Below are 21602 nucleotides of genomic sequence, written 5' to 3'. Positions count from 1 at the left end.
AGCCGTTGGAACCGGTTTTTTAGCCACCAATTAGCCGTTGGAACCGGTTCCAACGGTAATATAGCCGTTGGAACTGGTTTTTGAGAGACAATAGGTCCGTTGGAACCGGTTCCAACGGTAATATAGCCGTTGGAACCGGTTTTTGATGCCCAAACCTATATATAACTTGTTTTCCACCACTAATTTCACCACCAAACTCAAAAACAAACTAAAATACTACTCCTTTAGCAAACCCGTTCCGTTACCCGACCATCCAACTAAATATTATTATGGCACCCATCAAAAAAACTAACAAGAAGGCTAAGAAGAGTGTTTTTGTTGCCCCCGTTCCTGTTACGGAGGACCCAAGGGTTGTTACGGTAGTCAACCATAACCGCAACCAAGACATATGGAAGAATTGGGATTTGATTGTGGATGACGAAGGTTATCAAAAGGCTCGTTGCAAACTATGTGGTTCAATATTAAAGCACGATTCCAACTCTACTTTGAGAAAGCACATCGAGAAGCCATATTGCAAGGCGTTGAAAGGGATTGGCGCGACCGATCAAATTGACTTGGGTAAAGATGGTACACTATTTCGTTACAACACGACTCAAGTTCAAGATATAATGGCAAAGTTCGTTATTCAACGAGGTTTGCCGTTTAACCACTTTGATGACCCGGAGTTGACGTCATTGATTCGCGAAACTCTACAACCGAGATACACACATGTAAGTCGTACTACCTTAAGACGTCATTGTATCAGGTTGTGGGAGTGTGCTAAAAAAGAGTTAATCGAGTCTTTTCATTCTTTAGAAGCCATGGTTAGTTTAACTACCGATGTTTGGTCGGCACCACACGGGTTGCCCGAATCATACATATGTGTCACCGCTCATTGGGTTGATCCGGTGACATGGCAATTGATGAAACGCACCATCGCTTTTGACCGGGAATACTTATTTTTGGGTTGTAGAGCCGGACGACTCTCCCACTTCCGTTTTTTTAGCATCCAAACTTCTTTTCTCTCGACAATACTTATTCGTATGTTTTCGTAATGTCGAGTTGGACCCTGCTTTAAGAAACTTCGAGCAATATTTGCAACGTGCCAACTCATGTGAGTCGGTCATGAGACACAAATCATAATGAACCCAAACATCGGGGCATCTTGTTGTTTCGATCACCATAACGTCATCATTAGTTGCCATTTGTTGTCGGTTTAAGGTTAATTGTGGTTTGGAGTGTGTTTTATAGTTTTGGAAGTGGTTTAACAAGTACACAAACAAACCTTGCTATTTAGAGTAAAAAAATAACCTATTTATAGTTAAAAAACCGGTTCCAACGGTCAAAAACGGCTATATAGCCGTTGGAACCGGTTCCTAACGGCTATAATATTTAAATTTAAAAAAAAACCGGTGGAACCGGTTTTTACGTAAAAACCGGTTCCGGTTCATACCCTACCCGGTTCTTAAAAGTTAGCATATCTGGGCATCGGTTCGGGTCGGGAACCGAACCGGTTCTTGATTGGAACCGGTGCCATTTTACAACCCGGTGTGAAAAAACCGGTTTCGAACCGGTTCGGGTTTTCCAGTTGAACCCGATTTGTGCACCTCTACCTAGGGCGTGGTTTCAAAAGCTTTCAAAGGTCCTTTGAATACTTGATGAAGAAACACCAAACCAAATTAGGTATAGGAATAAGCTATCTGGCTGGAGTTGTATTGGAGATGGGGAGATGAGCATCCGGCAAAGAGCTTCTAACCTGCAAAACCAATTGCCATTGAAAGTCTCGCCACATCAAGGGGTTCTCATTGTGGCCAATCTCCGACGTTGAATCGGTAAAGCGATCTTGAGAGCATAAGCTAGATGGACTTTGATCATAGACCTTATATTTATGTTGGTAGACGTTACTCTCATTGAGTGAGGTCCATTCTATTGAGAGTAACAACCTTTGATGGTGACCTCTTATATTTGATTGGTCCAAAATCTATCGCACGCGTCGAGACATAATCTCATTAAGTGAGGTCCATTCTGTTGAGAGTAACAGCCTTTGATAGTGACTTCTTGTATTTGATTGGTCAAATATCTATCGCACGCGTAACCGCCTTTGATGGTGACCTCTTGTATTTGATTGGTCCAAAATCTATCACACGCGTTGTGACAGTATCATGAAACAATCTTTTAACTACCTCCTCGTGCGACATGTGGACACGATCTTAGGCATGATCTAAACCAACGAGTTTTTAGTATTTTGATTCATGTGGTTCTTGGGTCACCATATCTTCATAAGGTCGCCTATTGACGTGGCACCACGTTTGGATCTTGATACTTTATGTTTGCCACTGGATCATTTACCATTGGATCACCAACCCCAAGACGGCACTTGCTAATTATGTAACAATGAGGCATCTAAAGTTAAAATAACCTTATAAAGCATAAAGTTGACACAAAGGTATGTATGCACAATAGCTAATAACCAATCTCATATCTAACTAAATCAAAGATTCCAAACAAAATTAACATAAATTTTATACCAAAGACAAAAACTATCAAAATTTAAGATCAGTCGACCGCATGCTATCATAATTTAAGGTACAAGCAAAGAATAACCTTAAAATTACCGTTATATCTATCGTCCTCAAGGATCAATAGTCTACAACAATCATCAACAAAACTGACCAAGATTTCTTGGTAGTATATAACCTCTATGTATCTGCTGATGTTCTCTTCCTTTTCTTGACAGTCACCGCCTTTTTAACTTTGACCGTCCTCTTCTTGGCCGCTTTCTTTGACTTTTTACCAGACTCTTTAACACCACCATCATCACCAGCAATATCATTTCCACGTGGTAACGGTTCTTCCTCATCCACGTTCCAATTACAAAAAAGCCCCTCGTGTTCGCCAAAATCTTTTTGTAATGGTTCTCCGGCTCCCGGAAGTAGGTTAGTGAATGTCACGTCACCGTTTAAACCGCCTTTCCGTTCCAGTAATACTTTATCTGGTCTTATAATGGTACCGAGGATGCTTCGGTTCGGGCCCAGACTCATTATAAGTTTATTGTCTGTGAGAGTCGAGCATGCCATTCCAAATGCAGACTTAATCTGCACCAGCCGAATAAACAAGGGTATTTTTAGACATTTCACTTATTCAAACACTTTAGGTCAATGCCAAATAGTCAATTGACTAACCTGGAAATAGTTGAAGGAATTTTTCCCTATATCATTATCTGGATCCTATCATGAAACACAAAAAACTAAATTAATTATATACTTTCATAACTTTATAAAATACAAAACTAGAAAAACAAGTTACCTGTGGATCCTGAATAGAAAGCAGTGACCGTCTGTTCGCATTTAAAAAACTGAAAGTGCAAAAAAATATATATATATATAACGATTTAAAAATCTAACAAACATATAAACTGAAGTACATCGAAATATTCTTAATTGTTTCAAATTCCTATATTCCCCTATGCTCTTTTTAGAGAAAAACGTGCCTCCATCGCAAGATACGCCAACGTCTGAACTATTTAACTTACGTCCAAACATATCAAAGAAAGTTACCTATTTCCACAACATAAAGTATTATTATTAGCAAAAACAGAAAGATCACTACATAACGTTAAGAACACACAAATACAACAGTTTAAAGAGACAAATACCAGAAGGACTCCAAAATTTTGTTCTGCAGAAGCATGGGTACCAATCGAATTCTATAAAAATCAAATATAGCAAAAATAACAAGAATTTCATCAGAAACCAAATATAGAAAAGAAGTAACTGAAGTTACAATAACTTTTTAAACCAAATTCTATGAGAACTGATTGTATAAGATGCCTCTTTACTCTTTTAAGATAAAAAGCATGAAGCCCGTGATTGAAAAAACGAGCACCCATGTGGTAAGTGCATATAGTAAGTACCCGCAGCATTGCTATTAACATAGCTAAAAGCGCATAGGACCCGATCCCACCAGAATACACCTGCAATGATAACAATCGGTTGATATTTGATAATAAATATATTAAACAAAACATTCTTAGAATTGAGACAAGCATGCTGTAAAAGTGTCACGCACCTCGTTTAACTCTCGTTGTTGTAGAAAAACTTTCAAGATTAAACACAACGGCCTTAAAGGGGGCCACTTAGATATAGCATCCTGGAAATAAATATTAAAAACTTATTACATTAATACAAATTTCGTTAACTTTTATATTATTTTCTCATCAAAGGAAATTGTTCCTCTGTTTTCAGATATATAAACAAACCTGTATATATTCAGCAGCTTTTGGCCCATTTTCCATATCAAAACTGTTGGAAGGAATATAAATATTCAAGAAAAACTGATAATACTCAAAGTTATCATTTTAGCAACACAAAATATGTTGAAATGTCTAACCTTACATCAAATGAGATACCACTTCGTTTCTCCACAAACTTAATGATTGGCACACGAGCCTTGGCAATCACCTGATATGTTTTACAATATATATACATACATCCAAACATATAAATTAGACAGATTTGATGGAAGCAATGATGCAAATTTACCATAAATTATAAAAGTACCTGAATCTTTTTTGCAACACCTTTCTGTGACAAAGCCCTAGAAAGAGCATATAAGCCCATCTGAGGCGTTCTAATACGCGATTCTAATATCACCATCTACAGTTCAGCAAGCAGCGATAAGTTCTCTAATAAGATCATATTATAAAAAATAAGATAAAAACAATATAATTCTCACATCAACATCGCTACTTGGCAGGAACAAACCAGTCTTGAATGAACCAAATACTTCTACCTGCAACCAAATATAAACCATCAAATCATGCATCTTCTAGCAATTATCAATAGTCAATACCATTTTATAACTCTTTTTCTAAAGCATACCTTGCAGTTAGGCCAGATATACTTAATAACATCTGAAACGCCTTCAACAGCTGCATTTCGTGACACTTGCTCTTCAGCAGTTGGAGATAGAAAATCACAAAAATCCAGTATCTCTGCAAGAAAAAAACAAAAATAAAACAAATGCTTCTTAACATCATACAAACACATGTTCAGCAAAAACAAGGTGTTATTAATCTCAACACTCAATTCAAAAAATTTAATCAAAAATGATTTTTAATCAGATTAAAAGACATTTCAAATTATAGATGAGCATTTTTTTACAGAATACCGGTACCGATCACTGACCAAAGACAATTGGTAATCGTTTTTCATGTCAAAACTGTTGGAAAGTATATAAAAATTCAATCAGGACTCCTTTTTCGTGTTTTCAGTATTGGAGCCCCTCAGCTTCTTATTTTATCGAACCAAAACAAAGATACAGTATTCAGTCTACCGTTTCACTAGTTTTCGATATCGGTAGTTTTTGGTAATTCCAATGGCCCGTGCCAATCAGTACCAAACCGAAAAACAGTGTGGTATTTGACATTCAGTTTCACTCGTTTGCGGCATCTGTATCTTTCGGTAACACACGGGTTCGGTACCCATCTCATCCCTATTTATAATATGTCAAAATAAATGCCCAATTTGATAACCCTAACCTAATTAACTATGCAGTCAAATCGGCCGATATATCGGTGACATATCACCGATATATCAGTTGCCGGTCATAGGCCAACATATCGGTAAATATCGGTGTTTGTATCGGCACCGAGAATATCTGTGATTTTTACCGATATATCGGCGATATTTTGAGTCACAAATATCGGTGAGATCACCGAGATTATCTGTTTGGCCTATTTTATTAGATTTAATTCCAAGTCCACTCCACATTTAAAATCGTTGGCCCAAACACATTCCAGACCCTAACTGTTCGCTTAGATATGTTTGTTCGTGTTCGTGTACCTATATTTATATATGTTCATTTATGTTCGTTTATCTTTATTCAGTTTTGTTCATTTATATTCGTTAACTGTTCGCTTAGATATTTGCCCAAACTCGAAAAATCCTGCAATCGGTCATCCACTTAACCCTAAATGCATCTTCAGCAGCAACTCTAAAACTGAAAGTGCCCGTAACTACAATCGGACCTTAATTGTATATAGATCATGTTTATATCATGTTTTGAATCTCCCTGCAAAATCCGATATTTTTCCACATTAACTGCATAGCTAATTAATCAAATCAACCCTAAGTCCCTAACCCAATAATTAATATGTTTTGAGTGGCTTTAGAATGCCCAATTTGTTAGCCCAAACCCTAACCCTATGTCAATGATATAATACACATAAAAAAATAATAATAAAAATAAAAAATAATAAAAATTGCACCTTTATGAAGCTGAAGCATGGGGCTTTTAAACCTACCATTAGCCCTAAACCATCCAGCTTCAAGCAACCTCTTCGGCTCCTCATCCGCCACCGGCGTAGCCAATCTCGAACGTTTCAACGGCGGCGTAGGCGTTCTGCAATCGTCTTCGTCGTTAGCAACATCAAGAGAGAAGAATTCGGTAGCGTCAGTTTCCGGCAACGGCGTTGAGATTGTGGTTATCGGAATGTGATTACGAAGCACCAGGTAATCTTCGTTGTCACCGGGTGTTTCCGGTGGCGGTGTGGTTGGTGGAGATGAGACGGCTGCGGTGGATGATAGAGGAGATAGGGTTTCGTATAGGTAGCCGTCGGTTGCCATGACGGAATTAGTTAATTTTCCGGCGATCGAAATTAGGGTTACGAGGGTTTATGGCGAAGATGTATATGTAAGTAGGGGGGTGTTCTTTTGGGTTTATTTTCCGAGTTTCGGGTTTTTCGGGTCAGGTTATTCGGATTTTAAAGTTTTTAATCTTGACCCGAAATCCAACTTAAATCTTTCACGGGTTTTTCGGGTTCGAATAATTCAAGTTTGGATTGGGTTAATCGGGTTTCAAGTATCCAGGAAAACAAAAAACAAAACAAAAAAATGAAAACTATAATACTAAATTAAAGTGGCATATTAGTCTTCTTCTAACGAAAATAACCAAATAATAACCTAATATAAATCGATAAAACAATTCAAAAAAAGGAGTAAAACTTATCGAAGTTCAACCATTAAAAAAAACCAACGTAAGTGTTAATGTGGCGTGACTTGTGTATTCGGTTACGATTGCTATTAGTGATAGGTAGAACATATACATAAACAATAAAGAGTCAATCCATATTATATCTAACCTTAATGGTTAAGAGTTAGCCTAATATATCTAAAAATATATTTAGTTTTAAAACTAAAAGTTTATTCTGGTTGACCCGAAACCCATAAATTAGAATCGAGAACTAACTCAAATTACTTCGATTCAGGTTCGAGCTAGTCCTTTCTTGGGTTCGGGTTTTTCGGGTCGGATTAGTTCAGTTTCGGGTATGGGTTTTCTCGGGTTAGGTTTCGGATTTCGGGTAAAAGTAACATATAAATAATAATCTATATCTATATCTATATCTATATCTATATCTACATATTCTAATAAAGAAAAATAATTGTGAACACCTGTCATATTTTGGTTAATTCTCACAATTCTTTGTTAGGTTTCTATGGATATTTTAAACATAGTTAACCATTTAACTAGTCACAATTAAGGCGGAAGCGTGATATAAACAAACTAAACATATGTATCCATGTGTATATATATGTATATATATTACAAGTTTATAGGAAATGTGTACATGAACAACCTAATTTATTCATGTTATAAGATTACCAATAATCTATATATTAGAAACCCGAAACAAGGATCAAGTATACGGGAAAACTAAACTATCAAAGCCATAAACACTTACATTCTTAACCTTTTAAGAGTGTAGTTGATGTTGAAGAAGATGATGATGTTAATGCTAGACTTTCAAAGGGAAAATCCTCAAACAGAATATACCCCGAGCCTCCAACACACACCGAGCTATGTTAGGGAGCTTGAACACGAATAACCGAGACCCGAGCCTCTTCTTTTGATCTTGGCCGAAAAACAAGAACCAAGAAAGGGAAAGAGTTATTGTTCTTTTGTTACTTGAAAGTATATGTTGTTACTTGAAAGAATATCTATATATTCACACTCAACCTTTTTCAAATCTTTTCATCCATGATGTTAGTTTTTAGTCAAGTAATGTTTACTCAACTTCCACCAAATACATGACAAAATTTGACCAAGACATTGGGGTGTGGGGCCCACCCTAAAACCGGCCCCAATAATTATTATTTATTTATTTATTTATTTTTTATTTTATTTATTTTATACTTTATAAAATATATATAAACACCCCATCATTTATAAACCATTTTATAAAAGAACACATATTTAAATAATCATTCCAATAATAATTATTTGAATAAATAAATTAACCAATTAATTTATTTAACACTTTCAAGTAAGTATTCAGAAACCCGATTTTCTGAATGCGTCGTGTTCTGTATTTGTCTTATAGATCTTATCTTAACAAATACATAATTGGTGTGTGTCTAACTCGTTATTGGGTATGACCCGACTTGGATCAAACACAGCTAGCCACATTAACCTAATTATGTGTCTCGGGCATACGGTATTCCAACAATCTCCCACTTGCACGTGACTCATAAGAAGTTAATGCTAATGGTGAATACCGCCTAACAACAGGTCACCACCCCTAGTGTGTTTGACTAAGTGCCATTCAATAACATCATCCCCTTCAAGTCCATACTTGATATGATATAGGTAAGTCTTATCATTACATCCCTTTGTTACTAGATGTCCTGTCAAATCGAAGAGACACAGAGTGATCATTCTCTCAATGATTTAACTTAACAGGCCTTAGACATCTAAACTCTCAACACATAAGAGGAACAAATCCCATCTTGACTGCATACATCCTCGTTGACATCTCATATGATATCTGAGCTCTTTATTACACGTCATCGTGTTACCGAAATAACAAAGAAGAGAGTCAAGTTATCAGACTTGATGAAAAACCAGATCCAATATGCATCTCAGGTCAAAAGACACAATGATACTCGCCTTTACTCAAGGATTACTTATGATCAGTTGCACTAACTCTATGCAGTGATCCTTGAGAGCGGATCATGTCCAATATTTGTATCCCACAAATATCTATGAACCTTGGTGGCAAACCTATGCCCTATATTCATCACATGAATATCAACCAATCCGGGTTCATAATAGTCTTACCTTCATACTTGTTCCCATAAGCATGATCGACTACGGACGTTTAGAACAACATAAGTCATTCATGGATTAAACATGCAAATATAGAACATAACTCATTGAAAAATTAAAACATAATTAATTATCATGAGATACCCATTACATTTGTTCTTATACAAACACTAAACATAGATTAAATCCACTCACTAGAATACCGAAGTCCTAATGCACAAACATGACCCTCATGCTTTGGCCTATCGAGGAGCTTCGTGAGTGGGTCCGCAATATTTTGATCGGTATGAACTTTATGAATACATATCTTTCCCTTTTCAACTTCATCCCTTATGTAGTTGAATCTGCGCTCAATGTGCCTCGTTTTCTGATGAGCACGAGGCTCCTTGATCTGTGCAATAGCACCCTCATTGTCACAGAATATCTCTAGGGGCTCCTGAATGGTAGAGATAATCCCTAGATCCATGATGAACTTTTTCATCCATGCAGCCTCTTGGGCTGCCATTGAAGCGGCGATGTACTCAGATTCTGTAGTGGATAATGCGACAACATCCTGCTTCGAACTCTTCCAAGAGACAGCGCCTCCATTCAAAATGAAGACATATCCCGACTGTGACCAAGAATCATCTCGGTCAGTTTGGAAACTCGCATCCACGTAACCCTTTACGACGAGTTCCTCCTCACCAGACCCATATATTAAAAACATATCCTTAGTCCTTCTAAGGTATTTTAATATATTCTTGACAGCCATCCAATGACTGTCACCTGGGTTGTGCTGGTATCTACTCGTTATGCTTAAAGCATACGAGACGTCCGGTCTGGTGCACATCATTGCATACATAATAGATCCTATTGCCGAAGCATAAGGAACATGCTTCATCATATCCTGCTCTTCCTTAGAGCTAGGACTTTGGGATGAGCTTAACACGGCTCCTCTAGGAATAGGTACCAAACCTTTCTTAGAGTTTTCCATCATGAACCTTTTCAGGATTTTATCAATGTACGCACTTTGATTGAGTCCGATCAATTTCCTTTGTCTATCCCTATAGACCTTTATTCCCAAGATATATGTCGCTTCTCCAAGATCCTTAATTGAGAAACAACTACTTAACCACGCTTTAACGCTCTCCATACTTGGTATATCATTTCCAAATAAAAGTATATCATCGACATACAAAATAAGGAACATGATTATACTCCCACTAGCCCATTTATACACACACGCCTCATCACCGTTTTGGACGAAACCAAACGCTTTGATTTCTTCATTAAAACGATGATTCCACATCCGTGATGCTTGTTTCAACCCGTAGATTGATTTCCTTAACTTACATACTTTATCAGGATTAGATGGATCGACAAAACCTTCAAGCTGAACCATATGGACATCTTCCTCAAGATATCCATTAAGAAAAGCGGTCTTGACATCCATTTGCCATATCTCATAATCAAAATGAGCTGCAATGGCAAATAATATCCTGATCGACTTAAGCATCGCGACCGGCGAGAAGGTTTCATCATAATCAATCCCTTGAGTTTGCGTGAAACCTTTTGCTACAAGTCGTGCTTTGTAAGTATCTAAATTTCCATGCATATCGGTCTTCTTCTTGAAGACCCACTTACATCCAACCATTTTGGAGTTAAGTGGACGATTAACCAATTCCCAAACTTGGTTATCGTGCATGGATTGCATCTCGGCGCTCATGGCTTCAAGCCACTTGTCACAATCAGGTTGTGACATAGCATCTTTGTAGGAGATCGGTTCATCCGAATCGACCAAGTAGCAATCATCCACGAGAAATCCATATTTCTTGGGAGGTCGACTAATCCTACTAGATCTGCGAGCAACGTGTGTATGATCAACCATTTGATCACCTTCAACATCCTCGTGTTGAAAACTAGTATCGACCAACTGTGTATCATCCAGTGATTCTTGAACCTCTTCAAGTTCCACTCTCTTTTCACTAGGTCCTTCCATAAGGAACTTAGTTTCTAAGAAGTATCCTTTGCGTGAAATAAACACTTTTTGTTCACTAGGATCATAGAATATATATCCTATATCATCCTTTGGGTATCCTATGAAGATACACTTGATGGATCGAGCCTCAAGCTTATTTGGGGTGTCACGTTTAACATAAACTATGCATCCCCATACCCTTAAATATGAAAAGGATGGAACCTTTCCATGCCACACTTCATAGGGTATTCGATCCACCTTTTTGGTCGGGGCCATATTCAAAATACGAGCCGCTGTAAGTAGCGCATATCCCCAAAATGATGGCGGTAGTGAGCTTCGTGCCATCATTGATCGAACCATGTCCAACAGTGTTCTATTCCTCCTCTCGGATACTCCGTTATGTTGAGGAGTTCCAGGAGGAGTGAACTGTGAATAATTCCACAATCTCTAAGATGACATTGAAAAGCATCACTTAGGTATTCGCCTCCTCTATCGGAGCGGAGTACCTTGATTGTTCGGTCGAGCTGATTTTGTACTTCATTTTGAAATTCCTTGAACATTTCAAAGGCTTCATATTTGTGTTTCATTAGATACACATACCCATATCGACTAAAATCGTCGGTAAAGGTAATGAAGTACCTTTCACTATTCCTACTAGTGGGCTTGAGAGGTCCGCATACATCCGTATGTATGATACCTAACAAGTCCTTAGCCCTCTCATTTGTACCTTTAAAAGGTTCTTTGGTCATCTTGCCTTGAATACAAGATTCACACTCATCAAACGAACCTAACTCATTTGTTTTCAAAAGACCATTCTTTTGGAGAGTATTTACACGATTCTTGTTTATGTGTCCAAGACGACAATGCCAAATGTAGGAATCACTCAAATCCTTTTTGAGTCTTTTAGTGGAAGTTTGATATAATGAGCTATTTGAGGTATTGTCATGAACCAATTCATAAATACCGTTGTTTGGTACAGCTTTAAAATAAAAGATACCATTAGATGATACATGCATTTCTGATTTTACAAATTTAAAGTCAAAGTTACATTGTCTAAGAAGGTGCACGGAAATAATGTTCCTAGTCAAACTAGGAGCATACAAAACATTTCTCAAAACAACTTCCAAACCACTTGGAAGCGATAAAGTGAAGTCTCCTCTAGCGACTACGTGCACCCTTGCACCGTTGCCCATGAAAAGACTCACTTCGCCCTTCTTTAAGTCTTCATTCCTTTTGAACCCCTGCAACCAATTGCAAATATGAGTTCCACATCCGGTATCCAATACCCATGTGTTAGAAGAAATAAGATTTAGCTCAATATTAATCATAAAGACATTACCCGAGGCATGCCCCGCATTCCTCTTGTCTCTTAGCTCTTTTAGGTAGACCGGGCAATTGCGTTTCCAATTTCCGGTCTCCCCACAACCAAAACAAGGATCATCCTTATGACCCCTTTGTTCCACAACCTTTTGTTTCTTTGCCATGACCGGTGATTTGCCCTTACCCTTAAGATGCACAGGAGGACCCTTTCTTTTTGCTACCTTAGCCTTAGAATTGGGTTGAGATCGATTCTTGGATTTACCTTCATTGATCGCAAACACGGGTAAAACCCTTTTACCCATGCTCGCCTCGGCTGTTTTAAGCATTGAGTGAAGTTCTCCAATGTTTTTGTCCCACCCATTCATGTTATAATTTAACACGAAAGTGTCGAACCTTTTCGACAGGGAGTTAAGGATCAAATCCGTTGCTAACTCTTTTGAGATGGGACAATTGAGCTTGGCGAGGCGATCAATGTAACTTTTCATCTTAAGTACATAAGTTGAAACTGGTTGATTATCATCCATTCTACATGCATGCAAGGCTCGAACCGTTTCGAACCTTTCAACTCTTGATTGCTTAAGGAACATTTCCTTAAGTTGAGTAATCATGTCGTACGCATTATGGTTTTCGAAATCCTTTTGGATTTCGGGAACCATAGTCGCCAACATGAGGCATGACACTTGAATGGAATCTTCCGTGTGTTGGACCCAATTCATATATTCGACCTCACTTCACTCTTCCGGTTCGTTGGGGATAGGTGTTTCCAAAACATGATATAATTTTTCTTGTTTTAGAACAATCCTTAAATTTCGGAACCAATCCGAAAAGTTGTTGTGGTTAAGACGGTCTTTAGCGAGAATAGATCGGAGAGATACATTTTGGACGTTAGGGATTATGTTGTCGTCGACGTGTGCGGCCATCTGCAGAATTTTAATTAAGTTCATTTTAGTGTTTTACCTTTTTAATTATTAATACCCTTTTATATATACCAAATATAATTAATAATTAAAATCTAGAATCCAACGATAAACCCGACTCCGGTTAGGTGACCTTTTTCCCGTTGTCGGTTTATCAAGGTAGTTATTCATAACAATTGCAAACCCTTTTGCAACTTCTAGAGTTTATAGGACCGGTTCGAAATCATATTTCGTGTCGGCATGTATATCCCATCAACACCTATTAGACCCCATGCTTGGGTGACCCTCTTCACATGGTTCTAATTTAAGTCGTCCTACTTGTATCAACTTGTAATATCAACATACAAACGGTTAGGTGACCTTTTTCCCATTTATATGCCAATATTACCTTAACATATTAATTTACTCTACGCGGTTAGGTGACCTTTTTCCCACTAAGAGCTTACTAATATGTTAAGCGTTATACAAAAGGATGGTGTTTGACTTATTATCCTTAATTTTAAAGGGATTTTTAGTTTTAATAATTCTAGTTGTAAAACTTTAAATCATGTTCTAACATGCATTTAGTAACATGATATTTTGAAACCATTTTCAAAATTCTAATTTATAATAAAACCATTTTATTATGGGCGTGAGACGGCTAGTTAATAAATCCATTTTATTAAACTATGTGTCACGTAATTACCGATAATTATTAGAACCCGTTTTATGCTTTGTTAATTAATTCTATGTGACGAAGTTGATATCCTAATATCTAGCAACCACATAATCAAACAATCAATTAACAAGCATACACAATTATACTAGACACGAGCCACTAAGTTAGACCACACTTGTTAGCCGAAACAAGTGTGTGTCTTAGGTCCGATCCTAAGGGACACATGACACATGGATGTTGTAGCTCCCACTCGATCCCGCATCCAAATGCTTCGAGCATCTTCTTCAACCCCGTTGTGATCCATTGGGCTTGAACTTGGGCCTTAGCTTCCATAAGCTTCCATTTGGGCTCAATAGGTGGGCTTAGGTCCTTTTGGGCTTGAATCCCCTTAATGGGCTTGTGAGACCCATTATCACCATACCCGGCCCAATAAGGCCCAAACTTCCAATTTTGCAATCTTCTTTAAATTTACAAAACAAATGTCCTAATACATTTTTTCTATAAAATAAAGATATTACAAATAATCTATTTATTACATACCCATATGAATAAATAATTACAGAACTGCCCCTAATTAATTATTACAAACCGAAACTTGAATAATTAATTACAATTATCAACCACAAATAAACATCCATTTTGGTCTACGGCTCGGTCTAGTTTTAATAATTAATAAACATAACCCGTTATGTTTTAGGATCCCGTTTCAAAACCCCTTGACTTTATCGAGCCTAGCCCAACCCATTTTGGGCTTGACCCAATAACTTGATTATGAGCTTCGGCCCACATGTCCAAAACACATGGGCTTCGGCCCAATGAAAGGTCTCATGAGCTTCGGCCCATTTAACCAAAATGGGCTTCGGCCCATTTCACTTTCTCCCCTCCTTTTTTTCTTCTCGGTTAACCCATTAACCTAATGAAGTGGGCTTCGGCCCAATATATTCGGTTTTATTATTATTATTATTAATTTTTTTTTTTTGAACAAAGCCAAAAAAAAATAACAAGATTAAATACAAAATTCATGCATGTTAATTTTCGTATAAAATCTTTCAAGGGGAAAATATAAAACCGAAAACCCGAAGCTTAGTTTCCCGTATCCCGGCTCTGATACCATTTGTTAGGTTTCTATGGATATTTTAAACATAGTTAACCATTTAACTAGTCACAATTAAGGCGGAAGCGTGATATAAACAAACTAAACATATGTATCCATGTGTATATATATGTATATATATTACAAGTTTATAGGAAATGTGTACATGAACAACCTAATTTATTCATGTTATAAGATTACCAATAATCTATATATTAGAAACCCGAAGCAAGGATCAAATGATACGGGAAAACTAAACTATCAAAGCCATAAACACTTACATTCTTAACCTTTTAAGAGTGTAGTTGATGTTGAAGAAGATGATGATGTTAATGCTAGACTTTCAAAGGGAAAATCCTCAAACAGAATATACCCCGAGCCTCCAACACACACCGAGCTATGTTAGGGAGCTTGAACACGAATAACCGAGACCCGAGCCTCTTCTTTTGATCTTGGCCGAAAACAACCAAGAAAGGGAAAGAGTTATTGTTCTTTTGTTACTTGAAAGTATATGTTGTTACTTGAAAGAATATCTATATATTCACACTCAACCTTTTTCAAATCTTTTCATCCATGATGTTAGTTTTTAGTCAAGTAATGTTTACTCAACTTCCACCAAATACATGACAAAATTTGACCAAGACATTGGGGTGTGGGGCCCACCCTAAAACCGGCCCCAATAATTATTATTTATTTATTTTTTTTTATTTTATTTATTTTATACTTTATAAAATATATATAAACACCCCATCTTTTATAAACCATTTTATAAAAGAACACATATTTAAATAATCATTCCAATAATAATTATTTGAATAAACAAATTAACCAATTAATTTATTTAACACTTTCAAGTAAGTATTCAGAAACCCGATTTTCTGAATGCGTCGTGTTCTGTATTTGTCTTATAGATCTTATCTTAACAAATACATAATTGGTGTGTGTCTAACTCGTTATTGGGTATGACCCGACTTGGATCAAACACAGCTAGCCACATTAACCTAATTATGTGTCTCGGGCATACGGTATTCCAACATTCTTTTCCTTCCAAAATAAATATCTTAATTGACCATAATATATGTAATAAATCAGTAATTATTCACTTTCCTTTTATACTCTATTTATATTATATCTATACATTTTTATAAAAATAAATATTAACATATTAATTTACGATATATTTCAAAATACTTGGTGAAATCCAAAAATCAACAACAAACTATGTTTATCAAATATTGAAAAGAATATAATTTCAAATGTTAATTAGCATATTGTACTACATATATTGTAGAAGATTGTAAAGAAAAATAAAACTCGAATATGTTTTCATTTTACAAAGTAATTTTTTTTAATCATTAAATTAAAAATATATGCTTAAAAGTCGATCAATTTTTTAAAAATTAATCAATTTATCTATTATTATTATATAACAATCGTTGTCTGACATAACAAAGTTTATCATATTTAGTTTCTTAGTTTTTTTATCAAGGATAGTTTCGGGTTTTTTGTGAAACTTAAATTTGATTTTTATGGGTCAAAAGTTGATAATGTATTATTTGGTACAAGTTAACTATATTTAGATCAAATTTATTACAGGTCAAAAAATGGGAAATTTGAGTATTTTAAAAAAATATGAAAATGCAAATAGATTTATCATCAAATTTATTACGTGTTCAAAGTGTTGACTTGAAAATGTAAAACGGATGAAAGTTAGAATTTTAAACATGATTCGGGTTTCAAAATTATTTTCAAGGGCATTTTTGGAACTAATCAAAAGGTTCGGGATTTGGCAAATTGACTATTTTTCCCTCGACTATTAAAATTTAAGAAAAGATTGCGAGCACTTTCGACATGCCACCCTCAGACCTATCAATGCTTCTAACTTTTATCAAATTTGAAATACTTGTGTATGCATTAACTTTTTCTTCAATGGTGATGAGAACGTTATACGGAAAGCATGTCATGCAAAACTATGCACAAATGAAGCAAAATATTTACAAAATTGAATGAGTTAATATGTCATTTTTTATGTTGTTATTATGAGTATATGACAAAGTCGAGAAGCTTCCTGAAACTTATCAAAATCTTTTTCATGGTGTAGCTCAGAAAAACATAGTTCTTGAAAAACATCCGTCGTTACAATTTAATGTTCTCATTTCCTTTGATGGATGGTAAATTGATAAATATATCAATAAAGGTAACAATTATTCTGTATTTAGGCTGAGTGATTAGAACTACCTATTGTATGAGAAGTCTTATTCTCGAAATGGTTAATAACCAAAATTCTTTCAATTACACATATATGAGACTAATAATGAATTTCCAATAGAAAGAGCGTTCTCGGGTACATTTATGTGCATGCATTTTTTTTATTAAGTTTATTTAAAGAAAATCATTTTGTGATATAAATAAAATTAACTTATGTACACATAGTATAACTACAACCATAGATGTAATACATTTTTTCATATACTTTATGTGATTATTTGTTTTACTTGTAATTTTATAATTTGGATAATCCCGTGTGTGACACGAGCTCTAAAATAGTATATTATTAAAGAATGCAATCTATTCAATTTATATTGGTTGATTTTACTACTTTCTAAAAATAACTAAGATTATTAAAATTTCTTTACAATTTAATAATTCAAATTAATTAATAATTTATTTTGAATAGCTCTTCTGTTTCTCTACACTTTAATCATTTTCCATGTACACTTTAATCTCTTCTCTAAATAATTTAAACTTAGTTTTGAAAAGTATTAATGTAAACAAAATTCATCACATTTATAAGCTCCATCATGTTATAAATGTAACACACTCATCTAATCTAATCTAACTATATATTAAGGGTATGTTTGGCAAGGAGCTTTTAGAAGTTTTTATGGGCTTCAAGCTTCAAGCTTTTAAGAAAAACTCATACTCAATTAAAGCCTTGTTTGGGTTGAAAGAGCTTGAAGCTTTTTGGTCATGAGAAAAAGCTTAAAGCTTAAAGCTCCAACTAGTAACGTTTAGAAAGAACCACAAGCTTTTAGTATTTTAATTACTTAAAGAACCTTTCAAAACAAGTATATTTAATATTATTGTTTTTAGTTATGTCCATTTTGATCATTTTATACATTTATTTATTCAAAAGCTCCAGCTACTCTGCCAAACATCTAAATATATCTAAAAGCTACAGCTTCCATCTAGCAGTTACAGCTACCAGCTTCTAGCTTCTAGCCTTCAGTCACCAGCTAGTTTTGCCAAACATACCCTAAAGCAACATGATTTTTCCACATGGCATCATTCTAGGACTTCCACATAGGATGCAACATGCCATGTAAGCAGTTTTCTATTTTATCATATCTTTTTCTAAACATAATATGAGAGCATGAACCCGTTTGGTTATGTTATAACCCATGACCCCGGTTTCTCTTCAAATACAACCATCTTCATATGAAGATAACACTTTGTAAAATTTTGAAAAATATATTATTGTGCAATACAAGTCCTCGAACCCAAGACCTCATGTTTCAAACTAAAGATGCTTACCAACTCCACTTAAGTAGTTATTGTGTTGGTTTTCTTGACTTATAAATGATATATTGTTAATTCACTTATCATTATTAATATCATATGAATCTATAACGTATGTTATCATGTATATTACTAAATTTAACTTTTTTGTTGTTTTTAACCACCGTGTCTATCCTAGTTTAAACATTAATTCGTTTTGAATCATATGTTTTGGCTAATCCACTAGGTTCATCAAAATAATCCCAATATCTAGGTGCGTGATGTTGTTCCATTCATTTTGTAGTGTATTCGTTAAGGAAACTTTTAAAGATTTATGATTTGTTTATAACTTTATAAATTATAAGTGTAAATTAAATTCATCTTTATTTAATGTAATACACTAACTTTTCTATTTTTATAAGTTACCACTTATATAATTTAAATGGTTTAACCAATGTAAGTAGAAAAAAAAATTATTTAAGGTCTTAAGTATAGATATAATGGTTTCTTGAGTCTTTCAATGTGGTCATCATGTTTTGAGTAAAAGTGTCAATTTCAACTCGTTTACTAATGAACGGCCGATTTTGATAACATGTTGATGGGCCAAAATAAAATATCTATTACTATTATTGTTTTTTAATCCGCCAAAATTGGCTCATTCAATTTTAGGTTGGGTTGGGTTATGCAGGTTACTTCGGTTACAAACATATATAATCAATTTAAACGAGTCCGTACAAAAAAAGAAAAATGTAAAAATTATATATGTTTGTTAGACACTTAGACCTAGTTTAACATGGATGCAAATATTTATCCGATCAAGTGTTTGTTCGGTCGCTTACAGACCTAGTTTCCCCACTTACTCCCATTTACTTTCTCTCTCTAATTAAATCAGGGTACTTGTAGCGGGTCCAATAAAAACTTAAAAAAACATCACATGTCACTACGCCATGTATGTGAAAAACATGTGCACTCATCGTTTACGATGCAGATAAGATTGTTTGCAGTGCAAATCATCGTTTTTGACAAAAGTCATTGTCAAACTGTTAACTACGGTTTTAGAAAAGAAAAACACAAATCGAACCAGGCAGGTTGGGTTGGTCGGCCGGACCAACTGAAAATACTAGTTTGACGGTTTAACGACTAGACAAGTTTTAATTTTATTCAACCATTAGCTTGTATTAAAAATCGTAAAATAAAAATGATTATGATTAAAGAAAAGGCGATTTTATGTTTAGAATATACGTACACATTACCATACCAACCCGAACCGCTAAAACCATCAAAACCTAAATATTAGGATTTCAAACCGGCCGACTAGCTTATATTTGGACAGTTGAAACTGTAACTTCAATTTGGACAGTTCAATCATTCCAACAATTATTAGACACCCTACAAACCATGCCCTTCTAGCAACAAAATCTCTATTTGGTCCTCACAAAAAGTCATTTAAACAGGGAGACTTGGTTTTCACAAAAAGTCATTTAAACAAGTTAAACCACATTCTACTGGATTGAGTTATCACTTTAGCATCTACAGCAAAATCTATTACTTCCATAACTATTACTTCCTTCCATCTACTGTTTTGCCTTCAAGAGAGTTCTCAAATCGGTAAACGATTTGCACACTTCTCGGGTCAAAGTTAGGGTTGTTTGGCAATCTTGTGCTGAATTAATAAGAGGTATGACTGACTAAGAGGTAGCCTCTGAATCATTCAATACGTCTCTTAAACTTTACCTCTGACCGATTAGAAACAGCCCCATAGTCTCAATTACCGTTTTCACCATAAACCACAACCGCAGTAACACATAACTAACCATATCTACATTTGTAATCCAAGTCACCCAAACAAGTAGATATGTTTCCCAAGCCATACTTTTATACCATAACAAAACGGTTAGTCCCCTATATACATGGCATAATCATATGTGGTGCCCCTAAGTTCCAAACCACAAAAAAAAACAAAAAACAAAAAAAAAAAGGAGAAAAAAAAAAACAATGCAAGTACCAAATCCAATCACATTCACATCGTTTCACCAAGGCTGATGATTATAACCAGCAGATAAAGAATTATAAGAGAATGGAGGATAACCATGGTGCAGTGATGTTAGGGCTAGGGTTGAAACTTGTGGGGTATAAAGGGAGGAGTGTGGGAAAGCCCGGAGCCGGGGCCGGTGACGGAGGCACGGAACTTTCCTCGACACTTAAATAAAGAAACTCTTGGGCTTCTTTTGCACCTATCTTCTCAAATGCAGCTATAAGTGTCTTAATATATAAACCCACATCATTCTTGAACTTTTGCGAGCAACTTTTATTACCCTCATCAACATCTTGCACACCGCCTTTAACAAGGCACCCGACTTGCACACCTTCAGTATACGCTTTACACGCCATTAATATATCGTGTGTGCGATGCTGAAAATGCCCAATCACCAAATCCTCAAGTGCTGCATTAACCAACCACATATGCATATTAAACAATAAACATTAAACAAACAAATAAACGAAAATGATCAAATCTTACCTTTGTGGGTTGTTCATGGCATAGACCATTGTTTTGAGTGATAAAATAAGGGTGTTTTCATTGTATTTGTAAGGAAGCCTTTTCTCCAAGTTCAGAACCACTTGAATTTGCATACCCCGTTTCGTTAAAGTAGGGTTTCATATTCAAAATAAGACCCTGTATCGATACCAGAACTTGAAGCATGGTTGAAGTGCCCGGGAGCCACTCTGCCTTGTGCCCCCCTGGTCCATGTGTTAAGCAGACTCAAGCAAACTTTACCACAGTGGTATAGATTTGGATTGATACGAAGACCACCGGAGTGATAGTACACAAAGCTAAAAAAATGATTAAATATATTAGTAGGAATGCGTGTGAAAATCGAGAAACCAAAAAAACCGGCTTTTGTTATCTAATCTAAACTATCGACTACAGTGGTGTAGCCCAAAAATTTAGGCTTAAATGTACCATAATCAATTAATTATTAAGAGTTAAGACTAATTAGTTTTTGTCCTTTACACTATTGCAAATTACGGACCGAGTCCTTTCAAGAAATGATTTAAAGTGGCTATCCTTTA

At 35.5% G+C, this 21602-nt stretch overlaps 1 protein-coding gene and 1 pseudogene across 1 annotated transcript; both read right to left on the bottom strand.

Annotated features, from left to right (window-relative positions):
* Positions 1–2603: 2603 nt before the first annotated feature.
* On the bottom strand, positions 2604–6622 carry LOC143540200 (uncharacterized). The gene is made up of 13 exons (XM_077033323.1): positions 6248–6622; positions 4860–4972; positions 4714–4770; positions 4539–4634; positions 4369–4439; positions 4238–4280; positions 4048–4128; positions 3893–3952; positions 3635–3685; positions 3443–3536; positions 3286–3335; positions 3162–3206; positions 2604–3074 (listed from the first exon to the last, which is right to left on the bottom strand). Exons 1-13 carry the CDS (start codon positions 6603–6605, stop codon positions 2679–2681), a joined length of 1515 nt encoding a protein of 504 aa, XP_076889438.1. The 5' UTR covers positions 6606–6622; the 3' UTR covers positions 2604–2678.
* Positions 6623–20594: 13972 nt separating this feature from the next.
* On the bottom strand, positions 20595–21362 carry LOC143540228 (putative ubiquitin-conjugating enzyme E2 38 pseudogene; annotated as a pseudogene).
* Between the last annotated feature and the right edge of the window lie 240 nt (positions 21363–21602).

The sequence above is a fragment of the Bidens hawaiensis genome, unplaced genomic scaffold (assembly GCF_021521415.1).
Source record: "Bidens hawaiensis isolate Kalapana, Puna unplaced genomic scaffold, B.hawaiensis_p1.1 tig00012182_1, whole genome shotgun sequence".
Lineage (NCBI taxonomy): Eukaryota > Viridiplantae > Streptophyta > Magnoliopsida > Asterales > Asteraceae > Bidens > Bidens hawaiensis.
Note: the sequence above shows the minus strand (reverse complement) of the source record. Positions and strands in the feature narration are given on the sequence as shown.

Bases quoted from the DNA above. Each gene is read 5' to 3' on its own strand.
- LOC143540200 (XM_077033323.1), bottom strand. From the start codon at position 6,605: ATGGCAACCGACGGCTACCTATACGAAACCCTATCTCCTCTATCATCC. The intron at 4,440-4,538 runs GTACTTTTATAA...AAAACATATCAG, and splicing joins GTGTTGCAAAAAAGATTCAG to GTGATTGCCAAGGCTCGTGT. The intron at 3,336-3,442 runs GGGAATATAGGA...TTTGCACTTTCA, and splicing joins TTTCTCTAAAAAGAGCATAG to GTTTTTTAAATGCGAACAGA.